We start from the raw sequence: 20,315 nt of genomic DNA on the forward strand, positions 1-20,315 counted from the left end.
CATTATGGGGAATCTTTCTAGTCATATCTTCAATTTAACCATCAGGGGAAATGCTTCAAAATCTTAGATTTATGAATTTCTAGTAAGCAGTTCCTCAGCATGTAAACAAATCTCAGTGGGCTGTTTTAGGAAGGTAGATTTGGGCAGTGAAGTAATCATTTTTATTCCTCTGATTTTCCAAATAGAAATGGACATATATGATAAAAATGTCAGCCACACTCTCCACGTCAGGGCCCTAACAGGATTACATGTCAGTTCTTAATGTCTCGCTCTGTTTTTCTTTGCCATGAATGGCTGCATTATTGCTCACAGGAACTTCACTGTAATATATGGTAAGAGACAAGTAGCTCTTTATGGCCAGTGATTATTCGGTTTGAATGAAACCTGTGATTTATGTCCATTTAACTGAAAAGCCTTGTAAATTCCCAGTGCTGCATTTTTCCTCAATAGAGAATGAGTCAAGCGAAAGTGACAACTAGGTTGGCGTGGAAATGTGCAGTGCATTGCCGTGTTATATTTAATATACCTGACATGAAAAACGTGCACACACCACACAGTCACCTTAAATAGGAGTGAAAGTGACATCAGCTTGCAATATGACTGCCATATTCAGGGGATTAGACACTAACATTGGCTTCAAAGGAGACTTGGAGCTGGGATGGGATGGGCATGGGGCTGTGGGCTGTGATAGACAACTAGATCATCTGACACTTCCTCATAATGTCTTAAAAATTAGTTGTCTTTATAGTTGTGTCTATTGATATCTACAAAATATTATGATTCTTCCCTTTCATTACAGGTTTCAACTTTAGACCTAAGAAGGAGAGTGTGAAATTCAGGTGCAAATGTTATTCCAGACGTTTCTTTAGGAGATGCTGATACAGTTCCATAGGCTTTTTTGTTGTCGTCGTTAATGTTGATGTCTCCTAGCTAGTCAGACCTCATACAAGGGTCTGCCTTCCCTGGACTTGGGCTTGGCTATTACTTAGCCCTATCTCTAGTCCACCTGCTTTTTGTCTGAGAGCTCTGACCTTCCTCCTCACCCCCATACTGCACCTAGTTTAGATAATGGAGCCTTGAGGGATTGTTTTTCAGTATCTTTCTTTACTTTGTTTCCAAATTATATTTCAGTTTTCACAACCAAAAAGTAATTGTTTCAAATGAGATCTTATAACTTCAGGGCTTGTGACCTTCATTTTATTTCCAAATCTTCTGTTTCATGCTTAAAACTGCTTCTTACTTAAGGATTTCAGGTGGAAAATTATTTTACCTTTTTATGTTCGGGAAGGAAAGTGGCAATATGTCTATATTAATCTCTCTTCTTTATCTGCAATTAGGTTATGTTTCTCACACTGTGGCTAACTTGATTCTAAAATGAAGAAAGCATTTTAAACAGAAACAGAAAATAAAGTTGGTATTTTCTTTAATCATCTTTGTAACTTCAGACCACAATCCTGCTTCTTACTTTTAAATTGTCATTGGTTTCAAAGCAGTCAAGAACTCAGGGCCTGCTAAAAATATCTAATCTGGCTTTGTTTTACACAGTACTCTTGCTAAAACATTTTCCTCTGAGCTAAGACTGTGGTGTGGTAGTTGAATGAATCAAGAACAAGTCCACCTGAGGACAAAATTATACAGATTTCATGGGCCTAAGCTTATGAATAATTTGGGATCTACTTTTACAATATGTTCATTGGGGGAGGGGTGAGTATAATCAAACAACTTAAGTTTCCATAATAGATTGTTGTTTCTCAGCAAGTATGAAAATATACTCTTCACAAAATAAAAATGATCTGATAATTTTATCATTACTGTGGATACTGTATGTCTTCTTTGTGGAAATATTGTCAAGTTAGATCTTAGTTATGCTTAATTCACGTGCATGTGTAGAACACATTTGAAGTGGCCGTGGTCTGAAGCTATTCTCAGTCCTGGGTGAACGGAGGTTAGTTATGGTCTAGCAGGCTTGGTCCCTGAAGTGACGGAGCCTCAGAGCTTAGTTGGTGCCCTGTGTTCGTACCTCATCCTTTTAGGTCAAGCCTTCATTGTGTTACAGTGTTGTTCTGTTAGAGAGGCTACTACTGTGCAATCCAGCCACCACTGATTTCTAATCTGCTTATTTATAATTCAAAAGCTCGCCTATATATTAATGAACCCTTAATGAGCTGTTGAAAATGCCTGAATTACAGTCAGATTATTAAACTCAAACAGCCCCGTAATCATACCATTTGAGTGGGCTTTAGGTACTTCTCACATCTGCAGCTTAGTATTGTGAAGGGTATGCGTTTATTCGGAGAAAGCTTTGTAATAATTTTGACCCGTAATTTATTTATTGCCCTCCGAATGCAGTCGTCTATGCAGATGCTCTCTCCCATTATCTGTGGGGCAGGTGCACAGCATGTTGAAAGATAGCTAATTAGGATTTGCTGAAAGATATGCAAAAACCATGGGCTTATAACAAAGCCAGGTTCATTGTTAAACAATGTTTTACTTTGTTTGTATGATTTGTCTAAATCTTAGAAATACTGAAATGAATATTATGGTTCTAAGTAGATTCCAAATGGGGTTGTTGTTGTTTTAACTTTAAAATGCTATGATAACCAAGGAGTCCAGATGTAAAAGTTTTATAAACCTCTGAAAACCACTGTCCCTGTGTATGTTTTGGATTAAAGACAACACGGATCAATTTTTAAATTATTGTTTTCCCAAGTTTCACTGTGAAGATATCAAGATCTTTTGATCATCACAGTGTTTGATTCATTGGCTCTTGCAAATTTAGATTTATTATGATGTTTATAGGTGTGTCGAGGAATGGGTGTTATGATTGGAAGCCATCATATCAGAAGGTGTGACTTTGGCAGGTTGGTAAGCTAAGTAACAGTGAGGGAGGTAGGATGAGAAATAAAATAGTAATTTGAACATAAAGTAAGAAAATGAATAGAAATATTCAAATTAAAAATAATTTTGGAAACTGTGTATTATTGCTATTTAAAAATTTGTAATCATGACTTTGATTAATAGAGAAAAAATCCATTCACTTTTCCAAGTATAGTTACAAAAATGATTTCAGTGTTGATAAATAGCCGCAATATTGCCATACTGTGAAGTGCTCTAGTACTTTTGATCCAAAGTAGTATGAACTTTGTGTTGATTTACTTATGATTTTAGAAGAGTTATTATTCATTGCAAGGGGAGAATGTTATGATAGCTGAAAGTACATACTTATTTTTATATGTGTCTACTGTTACTGAGTGTTAGGGTTGCTTCCTATTGGTATGGTGGTTTTATATATATATTAGGTATGTATATATAAGTGCCATACATAGGTGATTACTTTCTGTCCTTTGCTTTTCTTCCTGACACATTTCCTTCTTCTATCTCCCATATAGTCTATTTCCTTGTGTATTAGTCATTGAGCATCTTCTCTTGTTTGCTACACTGTTCAGGGGAGTGTAATAGCTTGAGTCTGTATGTTGATTTACTATTAAAGAGCCTCACCAATATCCATGGTGTATAACTACAGGGGGAAAACTAGAAACCTGGAAGAACCTTAAAGGTAGATTAAAATCCACATTTCCAGGAGAAACATCAGTAGCTATAAATATAAAAAGGAAATATATGAGCAAAATTTAATTTAAAAAGAAGAAACTTAAGGAACTCCCAAACAAATGGTATAAAAATGAAACAGAGCCCCAAATAAGAGGTTACTCAGTGAGTCCTTACTTCATGCCAAATGCACAAAATACTTGGTATGTGAAACTATAAGAATTCTAGGCCATGAAATTTTAACATATAACAAAGTGAAGGGAAGAAAATCAAAGATGCTAAATTAGAAATATTAATGTAGCTAATATTTAGCAGTTTCTCTTAGATCTAAAAGAAATAGCAAATACCTGTTAGTCTATCCTTAATTATCAGCAATGTGTCGATACTGATTTTTATCTTATTTAAGAGAATTATCTAACTCTTTGGTTCCCTAAATGAATTTATTGTCTTAGTATATTGTAGTTTTCAACCCTTATTTATTTATCTCAGAACAGGCAACAGATATAATTTTAAATTATTGTCAGTTAGTTTTATTACCCAGTTGAAATTATTCTGAAGTATATTTTTAAATGAAAGTGACAGCTTTAAAGTGTTTTGAGGGAGGAAATTAAAGTTGCGCATTTGAGTTAAGACAACCAAGGGCTCAGTCATGCTGTGGGTATAATTCAGGGCATCTAGGAATGAAATCTGTTCTTAAAGAGAATTGATGGTGGTTTTAGGTTAGCATATAAAATCGCAGAGCTGGTGCTCAGTTGAGTACTTGGCAGCTTATAGATGTTACTGTCATGTAAGTTACACTAGACACAGAGTGTGCACCACTGTGGATAAACAACAACAGGCACAGACGCAAAAGACAGAATCCAAATGCAGACATGCAAGATGCCAACTTCCATCCCCTCCTTCCCCAAGATGCTTTGTAACCAGTGTGGGGATCCTGCTTTTAAACAGATTTACAGAGGTTAATTGGGCTGGGATATTTTAGATTATGTTACACATTAATGAAAATGCTGATTTTGAGCTGTCATGACTCCAGTGCTTTTTATACTGTGATAATTATTTTAAAACTTCTGTCTTCTGTGTTGTTGAAAACGTCTTGGCAGAAAGCCTATGTGACCTGATTAAACCTATGAATTGTCAGCTGTGATCTATAATACTCAGATGAGGTTGCTGACTGGGCATCACTTAGGAAGTTCTTGATTTAAAAGCAAAATTAGATTGAGACTACTGTGCCCAGCACTGCATTGCCATGTTGATGGTATATTTTTAATCCCGTATTTAGTGTCCTGGTTTGATGGCGATTGCTTAACAAATTCATTTAATAATATATGTTTTAAAAGCATAGCTAATTACCTCATAATGTATGTATTTCTTTTCTCTCCCTGAAATTAAATGATGGAAAAGCCCATCTAATCCTGTTTATTTTCTAATTTTTGGATATAGCTTGTGAATATATTATGGGATTTTAAATTCTGTCCTTCCAACAGTATGGAGAAACAGAATAACTGCCTTTTGATGGGTTTGTTTTGTATCCTTGGAATTATTTTTTTCTTTGTAAAAATCTTGAAAATTTTACCCCCTTCCCATTTTTGCTTAAATCATCTAAACCTGGGAAGATTGGGTGTTAGAATATTCTGAGAAGCCAGGGTTACCTTTTTCCAAGGATCTAATCAGAATATGTTGAGAGAGAGTGATATTAGACATTTCATAGAAGTAAGCATTTTCATACTTACTGGTACTTATTGATAAAATGCAAACAATGAAATTCTCAGCATGAATTGTAGTGCACTGATGTTGTTTGATCATTTACTCAAATAAATAAAATACTCACACTATTTGTCCTGTTTCTCGCTTCTTCTCTCTCTGTCTCTCTCTCTCTTTCCTTGAAGGTCTCAGCATCAGAGGAGCCCAGGAGGAGGACCCTCCCGATCCCCAGCTAATGAGACTGGACAATATGCTTTTGGCAGAAGGGGTTTCAGGTCCTGAGAAAGGTGGGGGATCGGCGGCAGCAGCTGCAGCCGCGGCAGCCTCTGGAGGTTCTTCAGATAACTCTATTGAACACTCAGATTACAGAGCCAAATTGACCCAGATCAGACAAATCTATCACACAGAACTGGAGAAATATGAACAGGTCAGCAGCCGCCACTCTCATAGTCCTGCACAAACCCTCTATTGCTCTTCTAATAGACCGCGCTAACTAATTCTGAGGGCTGTGAGGGGTAGGTGTTAATAGAAAGAGCAAAATAAATAAGGTCAATCAGAAATCCAAGTGAACTGTTGAATTCATGATATGAAGTCCCATTGAGATTTTAGAGGTGACGCTAAGCCTATTTTATCCCATCTACTTGCTTTAGTTTTACTCATTCCCCACATTACATGCCCTTACGGCCACACCTGCAGCCATCCTTCCCCTGTAGTCTCACTGCTTGGTGCTCCTCAAAGCTCTGGATCATTAACATTTATGCACTGGCCTTGTTCATAGCTATTATAACAAATTTTAAGGGGAAACCTTGCCTAGCGAGCTCTGCCTGCTATGCTGTGAGCTCCAGAATCCTCCTAGGAGTTAATTCTTAAGGATTATGCCCAGCTGAGGGGAGGGAGCTAACTTAACAAAGTAAGCAGGTTCTGGCCTTTCTCTCTGAGGAGACCTCCCAAGATAATTATAGGTTTCCTGGGGCAGAAAACACAAGGCATTGTGTGCTAAATTCCTGATTAGAAAGAAAGTATGGATTAAAAAAGCTGTTCTCAGCAATTATATTAACCATACTTCATTGAATCTAAGATATGTTTGATTTTAAGCTGTATCATTGTGTATGGTACCACCATCAAGAAAAAGTTAATTGCCCCACTGAAGTATAACATGCCATTGATAGTAAAATGCTTCCCAGAGATGCAAAAATATGGGGTAGTCTTAGATTCAGTGAAATAAGGTAAAATGTTGGTGGTTCATTTTAAATATATTTTAGTTGTTCTTTAAAGGCTAAAAACCTGCTTAGTTTGAGGAATTCTCACTGAAAGGTAATTTTTAAAAATTACTATGGAAGTGTTTAAGTGTACTTTTAATAAAGAGAATATTAAGCTGAATCCTATGAAACTGTCAGGTTTTTAGGTCATAAATAGTTGTATATTGGTTATAGAGTTCACCCTAAAATAAGAAACCTCCTAGATACCCATCAATCCAGATGAATAGTAAAAATCAATGTCAATCTTATTTTGTTTATCTCCTCTCGCCCCCCTCTTTTTTGGGAGGTGGTATTTTAAAATAAGTCCTAGACATCATATCGTTTCATCCATAGATACTTCACTATGTAGTCAGGCATTTATTAAAGTTCAAAGACCTTAGTGTTAGTTTTAATATTGATTTTTCTTCTAAGTTCCCTGTGTAGTTTTAGTTGTATATGTTATTTTTTTCATTGCCTTCTCTAATATTCTGGATATGGTATTAATAAGCAAATGCTGGATTCTGTCCCAGAGGTGAGTGTGTTTTGAGGAATGGTAGAAAGATTTATGTAGCTTTATGTTAATATGCAATATAAATTAATATTATAAGATGTCTTTTTTTCTGAATAGGCTTTCTGGGAGCTCATACTGTATCTCTAGTCTCATTTGCAGGAATAATTTTTCGTGGAAGATGTACAAATGAGAATTTTGGAAAAATAGCCTGTGTATGTATATTAAAAAATTGAGTTTTTTGATTTGACATATGAATAATTGAGAGTAAACAGAGTAAGTCATGGTTGAAAAGATTGCCCTGAGCATTAACAGTAGAAAACGGCTCTAATTTGTAGGATAACCCTAATTGCATAACTTTATGTTAAATACATCTGTACATACTTACCAAATAAATACTAGTCACTTTGCACGGAAAGATCTGTAGAATTAGGGGTCAATTGGCTAGTACTTATAGCTGAGGAATTAAGGTGGTTCCTTACTGTCTTCTGCCATATTCCTTCACACCAGCCACCTTATTTTCTCCCTTTAGCCCTGTTGGAAGTTGGGTGAAACTGGCATCAGTCATTGTCATCAAGGTTTTTGTTTTTGTTTTTTAAAAACACACATGTACACACAAAATCTTCATATACTAATCTACTGTTTGTATTTTTGTTTTAAACATCAGACTGGGAAATAATGAATTTTAAAATTTAATCATGAATCTTATTTCTAGATAGGTTCAATAGCCTATTTCCTGTCTCATTTTTAACACAAGAAATAATGGATGTATGAAATCTATGCAGTATTATGGACAAATAAAACAAGACGACTATTTGACTGATTCAACAGAAATTTAGTTTACAAATTTTCTCTAGTAAGTTCTGAATTGGTTTAGAGATAACATTAGCATTTAGTTCTCTTGAGTGGTCTTTGGGGCTGGTTTTTATTGCTCTCCTGTTTGTGGTTCCTAAGTTTGTTAGGATCAGTGAGTTGACCTCTAAGATATAAGATAGTCTTTTCTTTTCAAACTTTTGGGGTACGGGGACATTATCTGAGATAGAACTTTCAAGGATCTAGTTTGGAGTTATTAGAAGAGCTGTGAAGAACTAAATGAGATGAAGGCATCAGTTTAGATGAAGGCATGATATTTCTAAAATAGATGATTATATTATAGTTTCCATTTTACAGATGAGAAAATGAAACTCAAGTAATTTGTCCGGTGTCACACATCTAGTTAGTGTCAGAATTGGGTTTTGAAATCAGTTTCTGACAATATGCCTTCCTTTCCCATTGAATTATGCTGCTACTTGTGTATATAAAAGAACAAAACTCAACAGAGTAGATTTTAAAGATCTTATTGGCTTTATTCAATGATTCATGAGTCGGTCAGCATCTCATCTAGCAAATAGAAGGAGCTATACAAAATGAAAGGTGTCTGTAGGCAGACAGGAACACGACAAGGAAGTTAGACTACCAAGGAAAGAATTGGTTGTGGCAAGTTCAGCTTTCTTTAAGGCATGGTAGGTTTCTATCAGGCAGATGACTTCACTCATGCTGACCCAGTAATTCCAGATTGGTTCAAGATTACATTCCTAGGAGAGGCTGAACTGTAATTACGTAGTCTTGGCTGGGTGGCTTGGAACATAGCATAAGTGACTCCATTTTGGGTCTCTTATCTTGTTTTTAACAATTAGGATTTGTAAATAATTCAGATACATCCCAATTTATCTCAGATTTGCTCATGTTGGATTACATTTGGGATGGAATCAGAGTAGAGATGGGCAAAACCCAACTATTTTAATCCCTTTACATTTAATTATAGTGAATCCCTTAACTATTAAAATCCCTTAGAAATTATGTTTTTCCTCCTAAAATTACATGAACATGGGTACTTGAGTGACAGAAACCTTATTAGTAAGTAGGAAGAACATATATGTTAAGGCAGAGGCTTTGTCAGAAAATGGTGTTGAGTCTTTTGCTAAAAGAAATAAACTGCATTGGAATCTCAGAGCTATTTACTCCACTGTGTTTTGCAATGAAGCTGTAATGAAAATGTATCTGAAGCCTGTTTAGATTTAGATTGCCATAAAATTAACAAACACTACCACTGCAGTAAATTAAAGTACCTTATAAACACAGCCGCATTTACAAAGCTAAGCAGACTAGAGCTACAGTTAGAGCAAAATTAAATCCAAGCTGCAAGGCTCAGCTTTATGTGTATGTTTTAGGAATGGTACTGTGTTTAAAATCCTGTCCTTTTTTTTTACCTCCCGGAGATGTCCTTTGATCATATGTTTACATTATATATGCTCAGATGTAATGATTTTTAGTGATAATGATCTAAATTCACTTATAAATGCTCTTGAAATATTAGACATAGAATATATATTAGAGTAAGTTTCTTCAATATTACTACCCCCTAAAAGGAACCCAAACTTATTTTACTTTTCTCTTGTTGATCCTGACACCCAAGAGGAATATGATAATTTTTCAAAGCTTGCAGAGATTGGGTTGTAATACTTTTCATCTTGGGTGCACTGCCTTCCACTTAGCTGGGAGAAAAACCTGGTTGCCTCTTTGTCTTCTTGTTGATTCGCTACAAGTTTGTTTATATTTTTTAAAGAGGGGAAAAACATATTTCTTATTTTGTGTGTACAAGATCCCCATATATTTATAAGACTCAAAGACAGCCAGGCAATGGAGGTTTATATGCCCTCCCAAGCTATGGGATGGGATTAGCTACAAGTTTTGGAAAATGTTTTTACTCTACCTTTCAAATATGCTCTTATGATTAAAGGTCCAAGTGTTAGAATAGGTGAATTCCTAATGAACTTGAGGCAAGTATCCTGGGAAGCCTGCTGTTAAGAATTGAAAGCCTTCTTGATCCTTCTACCTCTCTACCAAAGGGAAATGGATACCATTGGTTTTTGCAAATGAAATTTAACTTCGAGATTTGTTCTGGGATAAAAAGGAAAAGATATATATCATGCCCTGTACAGTTCTCCCACTTTGCTTGTACCAGAAGAATTGCTTGTACACAAGCAATTCACTTCATAATTTACAGTTGCTATAATAGAGATGACATATTGAAAGCTATCTACCATAATTATATTGAAATACATTTTTGCTGAAGGCAAAAGTGTTGTAAGGGTCTCAACCCTCCCTAAGCATCTGGAAACCTGCTGTCTGAGTTCACAGATGTCTTTTGAATTTACCTCAAATCAGGTAAAACATTGGAGCTGAGCAGGTACACTCAATGTGCTCAAGACCAATTAGGTACTGTTTGGCTAATAGAGGACTCCCAGACTACAGGGGATTGTGGGGGAATGGAGAATGAATGTGCAGCCTAACCCAGTGTAAAAGCATGGCTTTGTGCTTTTGGAGGCTCTCAGCAACATTGTATGTTTATATTTGATGGCAAGATCTTTGCTCGTAAAGGATTTTTTTGAAACAGGTTTTGAAATGCTGATGTTATTACATGCGAGATTGTGTAATCCACAAACTCCTAATCTCATTTTGCTGTTTGTTCTTAATAGCAAAAATATATAGCAGGAAAGACAAAAGGATACTACCTGATGTAAACTTCATATTTCAGTTTCCCAAGCGACCCTTTGTCATTCATTGCTCCAAGAGAAGGGTTTTACTGCTCTGTCAGCTTTCAAACTGGATTTTTTCCTTGGCTGGAAGGAGTGTTTGAGTGTTGCCTTTTTTTCCTTAAGTTTCTAGTCTGTTGACTCTATGTATCAAATGTATCTCTGACCACAATCTTGATTGATGAAATGAATTGTTTTATATTTGGATACTCTCTTTTTTTCCCATTTTTTGGGAAGCAGTGTTTGTATTTATTTGAGCAATGGGAAGGCAGACTATGTTAGGTAATCAGAGTAGGAACTTAACTTGCAGAATGATACGCAAAAAAATATGAATTTCATAAAATTACCATTTCCATTATCAATAATAACTGCCATTTATTAAGCATTAATTATGTTCCAGGTTCTGCAATTAACATGTATTTTATAGTATAATCCTTACAAACCCTCATGAGACAGGTCCACAAACCATGAGTATAAAGATGTGTTGAGGTATGAAAGAATCTTAAAAAAGAGTGGATGTATGTATATGTATAACTGATTCACTTTGCTGTACAGCAGAAACTGACACAACATTGTAAACCAACTATTGTTGTTTAGTCACTAAGTTGTGTCCGATTTTTTTGCTCCAATTGAAAGAAGAACCATAGATATTTCATCTTTGCAACTATTTCATAGGCATATTGATCTCATTCTGGTTGGCTTAAATAAAAGATATCTTTGAATGTTGACTTTTATTTGGAAACAAGAAGAATTCATTGATTTTATAAGCATTACATAAATACAAAATCTATAATATTTGACTAGAGTTACTTGCAAGGTTATAAAGGTATCTAGAAAATGGATGCATGCAAATTTTGGAGTCATAAACTTTTAATAGAGATTTATTCTTTCTTTGAAGAGTGACTTTTTAGAATAGGGAGTATTATGATCTGTTTGCAGTCAGCGTGTCTAGATGTTTACAAAAGGCAAATTCAGTTTTTAGATCTGATCATGAACCATTTTAATACTTCCTCTAAAATAGATGCTTGCTCACCGTCTGATTTTACATTTTTTTCTTCAGTGATGGGACCTTACAGGCAAGAAAGGGGTTGAATCTTGAATTCACCATCAAAAAAACCACCATGATAAAACAAACAAAACCCCGAAAACTAATTTTGACTGTAAACCAAATATATATGGATATGGAAGAGATAGTTTTACTATCTCCTATTATATTTAACAAATATATTTAATAAATATTATTAACAGCATTATGAAAAATCCAGATGTTTCAAATCCTCAATTATATTACTTAGTCTGAATTTTTAAAGAGAAAGGAACAAATGGCAAGGAGAAAGGCTATTATAAGAATTAATTGAAAATGTTTTTTAGGGACTCCCCTGGTGGTCCAGTGGCTAAGACTCTGATCTCTCAATGCTGGGGCCCTGGCTTTGATCCCTGGTTGGGGAACTAGATCCCACATGCCACAACTAAGACCCTGTGCAGCCAAATAAATAAATTAAAAAAAAAAGAAAATATTTTTTATCAGATGAAGCCTTCCAGTTTATGTTGATTTAAGTATGTTATTGCAATGCCTGTTTTAAACAAAACATATATTTTGTCTCATAGTAAACAAAAATGCATCCAAGATAATTTTCAACAGCTGGATTAAAAGGAAAAAGAGGTTTCTGCCATTACTTGTAAGTTAGAAAATTCAAGGAATCAAAATTCACTTCCTAAATCTCTTATTTAACCAAAGTGTTTCTATATTTGTATGTGGACATTGACTAGAAAATTCTTAATAGACAATTTCACTTGGAAAAGTAAGAAGGCAATGAAAAAAGTTTCCAATGTCTATTTTAATGATATAGTCTTGTAGGTATGACAGAGGATATGATAAATGTTTAAAGTGAGCATCTTATGTTATAAACAGTATTGATGCTAGTTTGTGGTTTGGTAGCCCTTCAAAACAACTCTGCAATCATTTGATCATTCTTACTGCACTCTCTTGTTTATGAAACTGTATACCTTTTAAGGAAGAAGAGATGAGGCAGTACTGTGCTCTGCTCTGCAACTGGTACAGATGATGCTGTAAATGAGGCTGTAATTTACTTTCAGTGGTAAAAAGGAAAAAAAATCACTTTGCCTAAAGTGTATGCATCTTTCTTAAGGGTGTACCCAGATTTTAATTATCTAAATGTAAATACTTAACGAATTTTACTTAGAGTAATGAGCTAAAGTGCACACTACATAAATGAGATGTTCTAATTAATCATGTATGAACTACTGGTTTAAAGAAAAGCTATGTGAATTCTGTGAATGTTGGGCTATTGCCAAATTGCTAATCAGCATTTGCATTCATAGATGACTTCACTTAATAAGTTGTGAGACATTCAGCAAATGTTTTAGGAAATTATGAGTTTTTAGATGCAGAAACTTTTTGCTTTTAACCCTTGTTTTTAATACAACCCTCTGGCTGCTTCTTAGAAACCATAGGCAGACATTCATTCTGAGAGAGATTAAAATACAGCCAGAGAAAAACTGAGAGTCAGAGAAGAACTGAAGGAAAAAAAAAAAAACTCAGGTATCACTCACACAGGAGACTTGAAGGATCTATCAAGACATACACTCTGTCATAGACATACGTTGCCATATGTGTGAACCAGATTTGTAGGAATTAGCATTGTTACCTGTGCAGATTAGAAATATCCTGGTACAGCAGTTCTCAAAGTTTTTGGTTTTAGAACTTGAATTCTTAAAAATTATTGGAGATCTCCTAAGAGCTTTTGTTCAGTGGATTATATCTATCAATGTATTATAATAGAAATTAAAACTGAGAACAAATTAAAGTATGTATTAATGTAAAAATCAGTAATGAATCATTATCTGTTTAATTTGCATTTAAAATAAAAAACACCTCAACATTTAGAAGAATGTCATTGCTTTTACATTTTTGCAAAATTTTGTCATGTTGGGTTTAATAGAAGTCACCTGGATTCTTAAATGTGTTTCTGTGGTCAGTCTCCTTTCCTGTGGTTGACGTATATGAAGAACACCTGTCTTCACACAAATATGTTATTGGAAAAGGGAGGGGTGTATTGATAGCCTTTTAAAATACTTATGGATATTATTCTCTTGTATTATACCAAAACTTGACAAGTTGTAGTATCCTAAATATTAGCTATGAGTCTGAAATCATACCAACTTTTTGTACTCAGTTCCTTTAAAATCTATTGGTCTAGTGCACACTTTGAATGGATCTTTTACTTATGCATATTTTTGTAACATCATGCATCGATCATTTGAAAAATAATGGTTCACTGAGTTATGTATATCTTCTAATGTTAACACCTTATATAACATCAAAATGTCATATTTATTAATATCAATACCAAATTAATCAGAAAGTCTGCTAGGAAACTATAAAGCTCAAGGTAGTAGATGCAGGTTTTCCAGAATTTCACCATTGGCACAACTACTGTCAGCTATTTTCTTTGATGTGACAAGCTTGCTTGGTTCATTTTGAGAAAATATCTACCAAATACCCAAATCAGAAAAATTATAATAATTTGTCGATTTTACTTTCAAATAAAAATGGTATTCCATGAAATAGACGACATCAATTCACAACTTAAACAATCACATGAGAGCTTTTTCTCAAGACACCCATCCTTGATGAGCAGTTGAAGTCCTTTTGGTACGCTTTCCATTTTATCACACAGAATGTTGAAGATGTAGTCAAAGACTGAGATGTAATAAAATGAATACTTTCTCTTGCTTTATCAAGACATTCCTAAGTGAAACTGCCTTCTGTGGTTGTGGTTGTGTTTGGGGGGGTTATGTGTATGTATGGTAGTAAAGAATGAGAAGGAACATCAAAGATTACTTAGTATACTATTTCCCAGAGAATTTTTCTTAGTATGTTGGCCCACAAGGTGCTGTAGAGCTGTGCTGTCCAGTATGGTTGCCACTAGTCATAAAAAGCTGTTGAGTCCTTGAAATCTAGCTCCTCTGAAATGAGATGTGCTTTTGTAAATGTAAAATATATACTGAGTTTCAAAGTGTGTGAAAAAAAAGGAATGGAACATATCTCATTAGCAGTTTTTTAAAGATACTATTATGTGTTGAAATGTTAATATTTTTCATATATTGGGTTAAATAAAATATGTTGTTAAAATTGGGCTTTCCTGGTGGCTCAGTGGTGAAAAATCTGCCTGCAATGCAGGAGACCAGGGTTCGATCCCTGGGTTGGGAAGATTCCCCTGGAGAAGGAAATGACAACCCCATCCAGTATTCTTGCCTGAGAAATCCCCTGAACAGAGGAGTCTGGCAGGGTACAATCCATGGGGTTGCGAAAGAGTTGGACACGACTAAGCGACTAAACTACCACCACATTGTTAAAATTAATTGCACCTGATTTTTTTATTTTTTAATGTGGCTATTAGAAAAATTATAATTTCATATGTGAAAAATAAAACACATTTGGAAAATAGTCAATGCAATAGCAAAAACATTAAATGACCAAAAAATTCTTTTTTCATATGTGGCTCACAATATTCTTCTATTAGACAGCACTGCTCCAGATAGAAGAGGTTTTGTGACCAAATTTATTTGGTCAAAGTTGGATACACCATTCTCCCTTGAAGATTTATGATGATGTATGTTGGCATATTGAAAGTACTGAAGAATCCTGCCCCTTCCCCACAAATTTTAAATTATGGTTAACTCCCCATTTCCCAAACATACTGTATTAACATCTTCTAGAACTAACTTATAAAAGTCTATATCCAAATTTGCTGATTTCAATTTGCTATTCTAGTTTTCTTTTCTTCATTTTACTAATAAGAAAACTGAGGACTGGAGTTTATCAAATTATATAATTTTAAATTATATGAACATCTCTTTTGAGAAAGTACCAAAAAAAATTATATGTATATTTCTTGGCAGGATGACCACTTATTTTCAGCTTGGCGCAAGATACTCTATGTTGATAATATAGTGGGGAAAATCTTAAATTTGCTTCTCTTTACTATGGTTTCCTTAAAGACGGAAAGAACTTCCACTTTTAAACCTACAAAGTTCCTTAACATTTTACTGTCCCATAACCCCAGACAATAATTTTTAGCCTTTTAAAATTGTAGACTGGCTAAGAATCTGAAATGAGAAGGAAAACCCCACAGGTTGTCCCCTCAGGAAAGACAAATGTGCATACAACTTAAATAAGATTTGAAGGAGTGTCCTGGACACTCTAGACCTCTCCATGGACTGCAGGTTAAAAATTCGTCCGTTATAAAGATTCGTCAGGGATAATGTATTTATAGATATTAATCAACATTACTCTTGAATTGTAATACAAAACCCCACCAATCCATAGGTGGCTATTGAATGCCTACCATGAGTGCTGTGCAAATCCATACTCTGAAGAATCCCAGAATCACCACTTTAAAGGAACTTTAAATTTCTTAAAACTTATACATACTTAAAACATAAAAACTTTAACTGGTAAGCAAGACTCATTTTACCTCACCTTAGAAATATTTATATAAAAGCTCCACTTAAAGTAACCGAAACAGCATCCTTAAAAGTTAGTTCTCTCATGAGCAGTTAGAAAAACCATCCTGTTCTATATGTTCAGGATGTCTGTAGGGAAATTGTGTTATTAATTATCATATAATGTTATATCTTCAAAATATGTCTTGCCATGACCAACGATTGTTCTGTTTAACCTGCTAAGCATCCATGCAATAAGACGCAGAATCTCCTGTCTTTAAAAAAAAAATATCAGAAGGTATCGTTTTTATGCAGAGATATAGACAGATGCTTTATTCACCAAGGTGATACTGGATATCTGTGTAGACCGAGTTACGTGGTTTTGTAGATCTAAAGAATACAGGTGAGCTGAAAGAGACAGGGACAGGATTTTTAACTAAAATGTTTGAGACCCACATCTGATCCTTATTTTCCTGCTGCCCTTTCCCTGAGGAGTTGAGCTGTTTTATCCCTCTTTCAGAAATGGTGTAGATCCACAAATAAGGCCCACACCACAGCTATGTTATACTAGGACGCTGGCATGGCATCCAAGGCCCTTTATCTGCTAGTGCAAATCTGAACTCCCTCTTCTCCTGTACCCTCTTCTCTGTCCCTCTGAACTAGCTTCATACCATTATTTCCAGGGTTTTTTTTTTTCTTTCTTTCTTGTGCCTTTAATTCCTCTTGATTTCCACCTTTATTCCACTTTTCAAAAATCTTACCCATTCTTTAAAGCCCTGATTTCACTTTTTGCCATGAAGTGATCTTTGTTTCCCAATGAGAATACTTACTCTTTGGAACTTAGGGAACACTCTTCCTGTGATGCTTTGCATGGCCTGCCTGTTTAAGAATTCGTTTTTATACATTTTATCGCACTGAAGGTCAGATCCACATCTTGCTCGTTTATGTGTCCTTTTACTGCGTTTGGAAGAGTTTGAACTTCATAGTGTTTCAGTAAACATAAGTTGAGTAAAACCCCAGAGGAAATAGGAGATGCTTAGTATTAACATAAAACATATATCTGTACTTATATATAGAAATTGGCACAGAGCATCCTCCAGTGGGAAAACCTCATTTTGAAAGTGGGCTGAAAGTGGTAGGAAGGGCAGTTGAGTGCTGTTTCCTTGCATGCCTGGGCTTTCATAGTTCCAGAGTCCTGGTGCCCCTATCTAGTTATCACTGCCGTTTCACATGTGTCTTAGTTTTCATTTTACCTACTACATAATGCCATTGGCGGTTGCAAATGAGATAGAAATTCAGATGAGTTAATGTCTGGGTGTGATAATAAAAAATACCAGATTCCTAAGGAGTGATTTTTTTTTTCCCCCTTACAGGCATGTAATGAATTCACTACACACGTGATGAACCTTCTCCGAGAACAGAGTAGAACACGTCCCATATCCCCAAAAGAGATTGAAAGAATGGTGGGCATCATCCATCGAAAATTTAGTTCCATTCAGATGCAGCTCAAACAAAGTACTTGTGAAGCAGTTATGATTTTAAGATCAAGGTTCCTTGATGCCAGGTATGTGAGGCCACAAATCCATTGCATGGCTTTTTTTTTTTTTCCTTTTCACTCTTTGTATATTATTTTATGTAATTCTGGCCAGTTGGTCTTAGATTCTTCTTTAATTTGGCTATGAGAGCCCTTCTCTACAATGGATAGGTAATTCACCTCATGGTGCCTGCAGTGTCAAGCCTCTTCTTGTCTGGAGGTGGTAGTGCTATTAGCTGCCAATTTGGTGACTCAATTTGGACTTCCCTCAGATGATAAAGAGTCTACTTGCAATGCAGGAGACCTGGGCTCAATCCCTGGATTGGGAAGATCCCCTGGAGAAAAGAATGGCTACCCACTCCAGTATTCTTGCCTGGAGAATTCCATGGACAGAGGAACCTGGCAGGCTACAGTCCATGGGGTCACAAAGAGTGGAACACGACTAACACTTCACCTTCTGGTGTCTCAGGAAACAAATAGTGTTAGTGCTGCTAATAATGACTTAGTAATATGTAGCCTTTTAATTCTGATGCTAAAAAGTATTTTTAAGGATAACATTCAGTATGTAACTTTGTTTTAATGCAGGTTTGTTTTCTAAGAATTTCTTAATATTATGTTGCTTGTGCATATTAGAAGAAAATCCTTCAAGATACAGATATTTCTAAGGAGGAAGTGGTATTTTAGTTACCACAAAACCCCAAACTCTGTTTTTCCAAATCTAGAGGAAAGCTTCTGAGTTTCTCCTGTAGGGATACATATTTCTCTTTTATCTGAAGCTTTCACCAGTTTTCACAGGAGTTAGGTAATAAATTGCATATGATGTGTTAGACCTACTGGGTGACATAACAGAGGAACTGTCAAGTTCCTACTCTATGCTGCCTCTACAGGAAATCCTCCTGGGCATTGCTAAAGCTTGCGATCAGTCTTCAACATTGTAAAGGGGTTTCTATTTTATTTTTCTTTCTCTCCCTTGGAATCTCACAGAGGTGATAAACATTGTCCAAATTTCACAGTATTAAAGAAAATAGCTAAATTAGCATCTCAACTGGAAAATAAGATGTGAGGAACAGTCTTCATGCCAGAGCTCTTCCCTGGAGCCAGATAGGAAAGATGCTACCTGATTATGCTCCTGTTCTGCCGTCTTTGGTTCCTTCTTCTATACTGAACGAGTCACTGGAACTCACCAGTGCTTTGTTTTCAGCATTTCTTGTATTGGCTCTTTTTTTCCATCCAAACTTGCACTGCTCAGTTCGTGTTCATCCTTTCGTCCCTAGGCTAGCACAGTACCATCCCACTGTACTTTACTTCCGCTCATCCTCCATAGCCCTTTTATGATGGACTCATTGCTTTACTTGAAAACTGCAGTAGTTTTTCACTGTTGGATAACACATGCACACAACTTAACCTGGCATTTGAGGCCTTATGTGACCTGTCGCGGCCCAGATTACTTTTTTGTTGTTGTTACGATTTAAGTTTTATTTCTTATTTTTCCTATTTAACAAATACCAAGCTCACTATGAAAAATTTGGAAAACATGTAGACTAGAAGGATGAGTGATTAAAGACAATCACTTTTTTAACTACCCAATGGGAAAAGAAAGTCACTGTAAATGTGTTAATATATTCCTTTCTGGTTTGTGGTACTTTTTTAGTTTCATGTTCTTGTGATGGTACAATATGCATAATTTAGTTGGCTTTTTTAAAAACTTACCATGAATAGGTAAACATTTTTCATATAATATAAACTATTTTAAATGTTAATTGTTGAAGTCTACCAGATGGATATATAATAAATAATTAACTTAGACATTTTTTCATTTTTGAGCATTTAAGTTGTTCCTGTTAATTTCCATGATAACCTCTTCCTTCCACTTCCTTTCTTCTTTCCTTCTATAAATATTTATTTGTACTGAGGATATATAAAGATAAACAAGATTGGTTAACTTACTTGCCCCAGTTGAGTTTACATTCTACCTGGGGAAATAAGCAATAAACAAGTAAACAAATATGCTATAGTATTTTGCTCAGTAATGTAATGAAATATGATAGAATGGTAAATGCTATGAGGAAAAAGCAAGGTAAAGGGAGAGAAGATGACGGAGAGAAGGTACTGTTTTAGATAGATTTTTATTGCAGTTAGTCTTTCAGTAAAAATCTTTATGCTTTCAACCTTTGTGATCTTTAGAATTATTTCCTAAGGATTAATTCTCAGAAATGGAATTATTAGATCTAAATGTGAACATTTTTAGTGCTCTTAATATATCACTAAATTGTTCTTTCCTCTGTTTAATCCAAAATGAAAGACCTCTTGGTCTCAGCCATTTCCTCTGACTAGAATTCTTCCTTTTCCTCTGCCTAACCACCTCTTCCACTACCACCCCTCAACTCCTATCCCCAGCCTTCCACAACAAGTCGTATTCTCTCCAACCATTTCCCCAACTTGGTCACCAGTAATGAGTTGTCGTCTGTGAGGGTGTCTAGCATGGAGCCTGGAATTGAGGCAACGCTCAATGTTTGTTGATTTAGTGAGACCGTGGTCATCCTTCCAGGCCTGGCCTAAATGGTCCCTTTTAGGAAGCCCACTTTAATCCTTCCACTGGACTGGTCCATGCCTTCTCATGAACACTGATACTGTGTTGATAGCATTCTCCAGACCAAACTTCATTCAGACTGCCTTTACTGTAGCTTTTCAGGATCATTTCTTTTCTTCCCGAGTAAGTTACGCTGTTACTGACAGCAATGGCC

General features: G+C 35.5%; 1 protein-coding gene across 4 annotated transcripts in view; it reads left to right on the plus strand.

Annotated features, from left to right (window-relative positions):
- The window catches only part of PBX3 (PBX homeobox 3), a 249,237-nt gene that overhangs the window by 188,316 nt on the left and 40,606 nt on the right, over positions 1-20,315 (plus strand). For all 4 annotated transcript variants that reach the window (XM_018055778.1, XM_018055780.1, XM_018055779.1 and 1 more), the window contains 2 exons: positions 5,433-5,674; positions 17,411-17,601. In XM_018055778.1, coding sequence (XP_017911267.1) covers positions 5,433-5,674; positions 17,411-17,601 — 433 coding nt within the window. The remainder of the gene's footprint in view (positions 1-5,432; positions 5,675-17,410; positions 17,602-20,315) is intronic.

The sequence above is a fragment of the Capra hircus genome, chromosome 11 (assembly GCF_001704415.2).
Source record: "Capra hircus breed San Clemente chromosome 11, ASM170441v1, whole genome shotgun sequence".
NCBI classification, from domain to species: Eukaryota; Metazoa; Chordata; class Mammalia; order Artiodactyla; family Bovidae; genus Capra; species Capra hircus.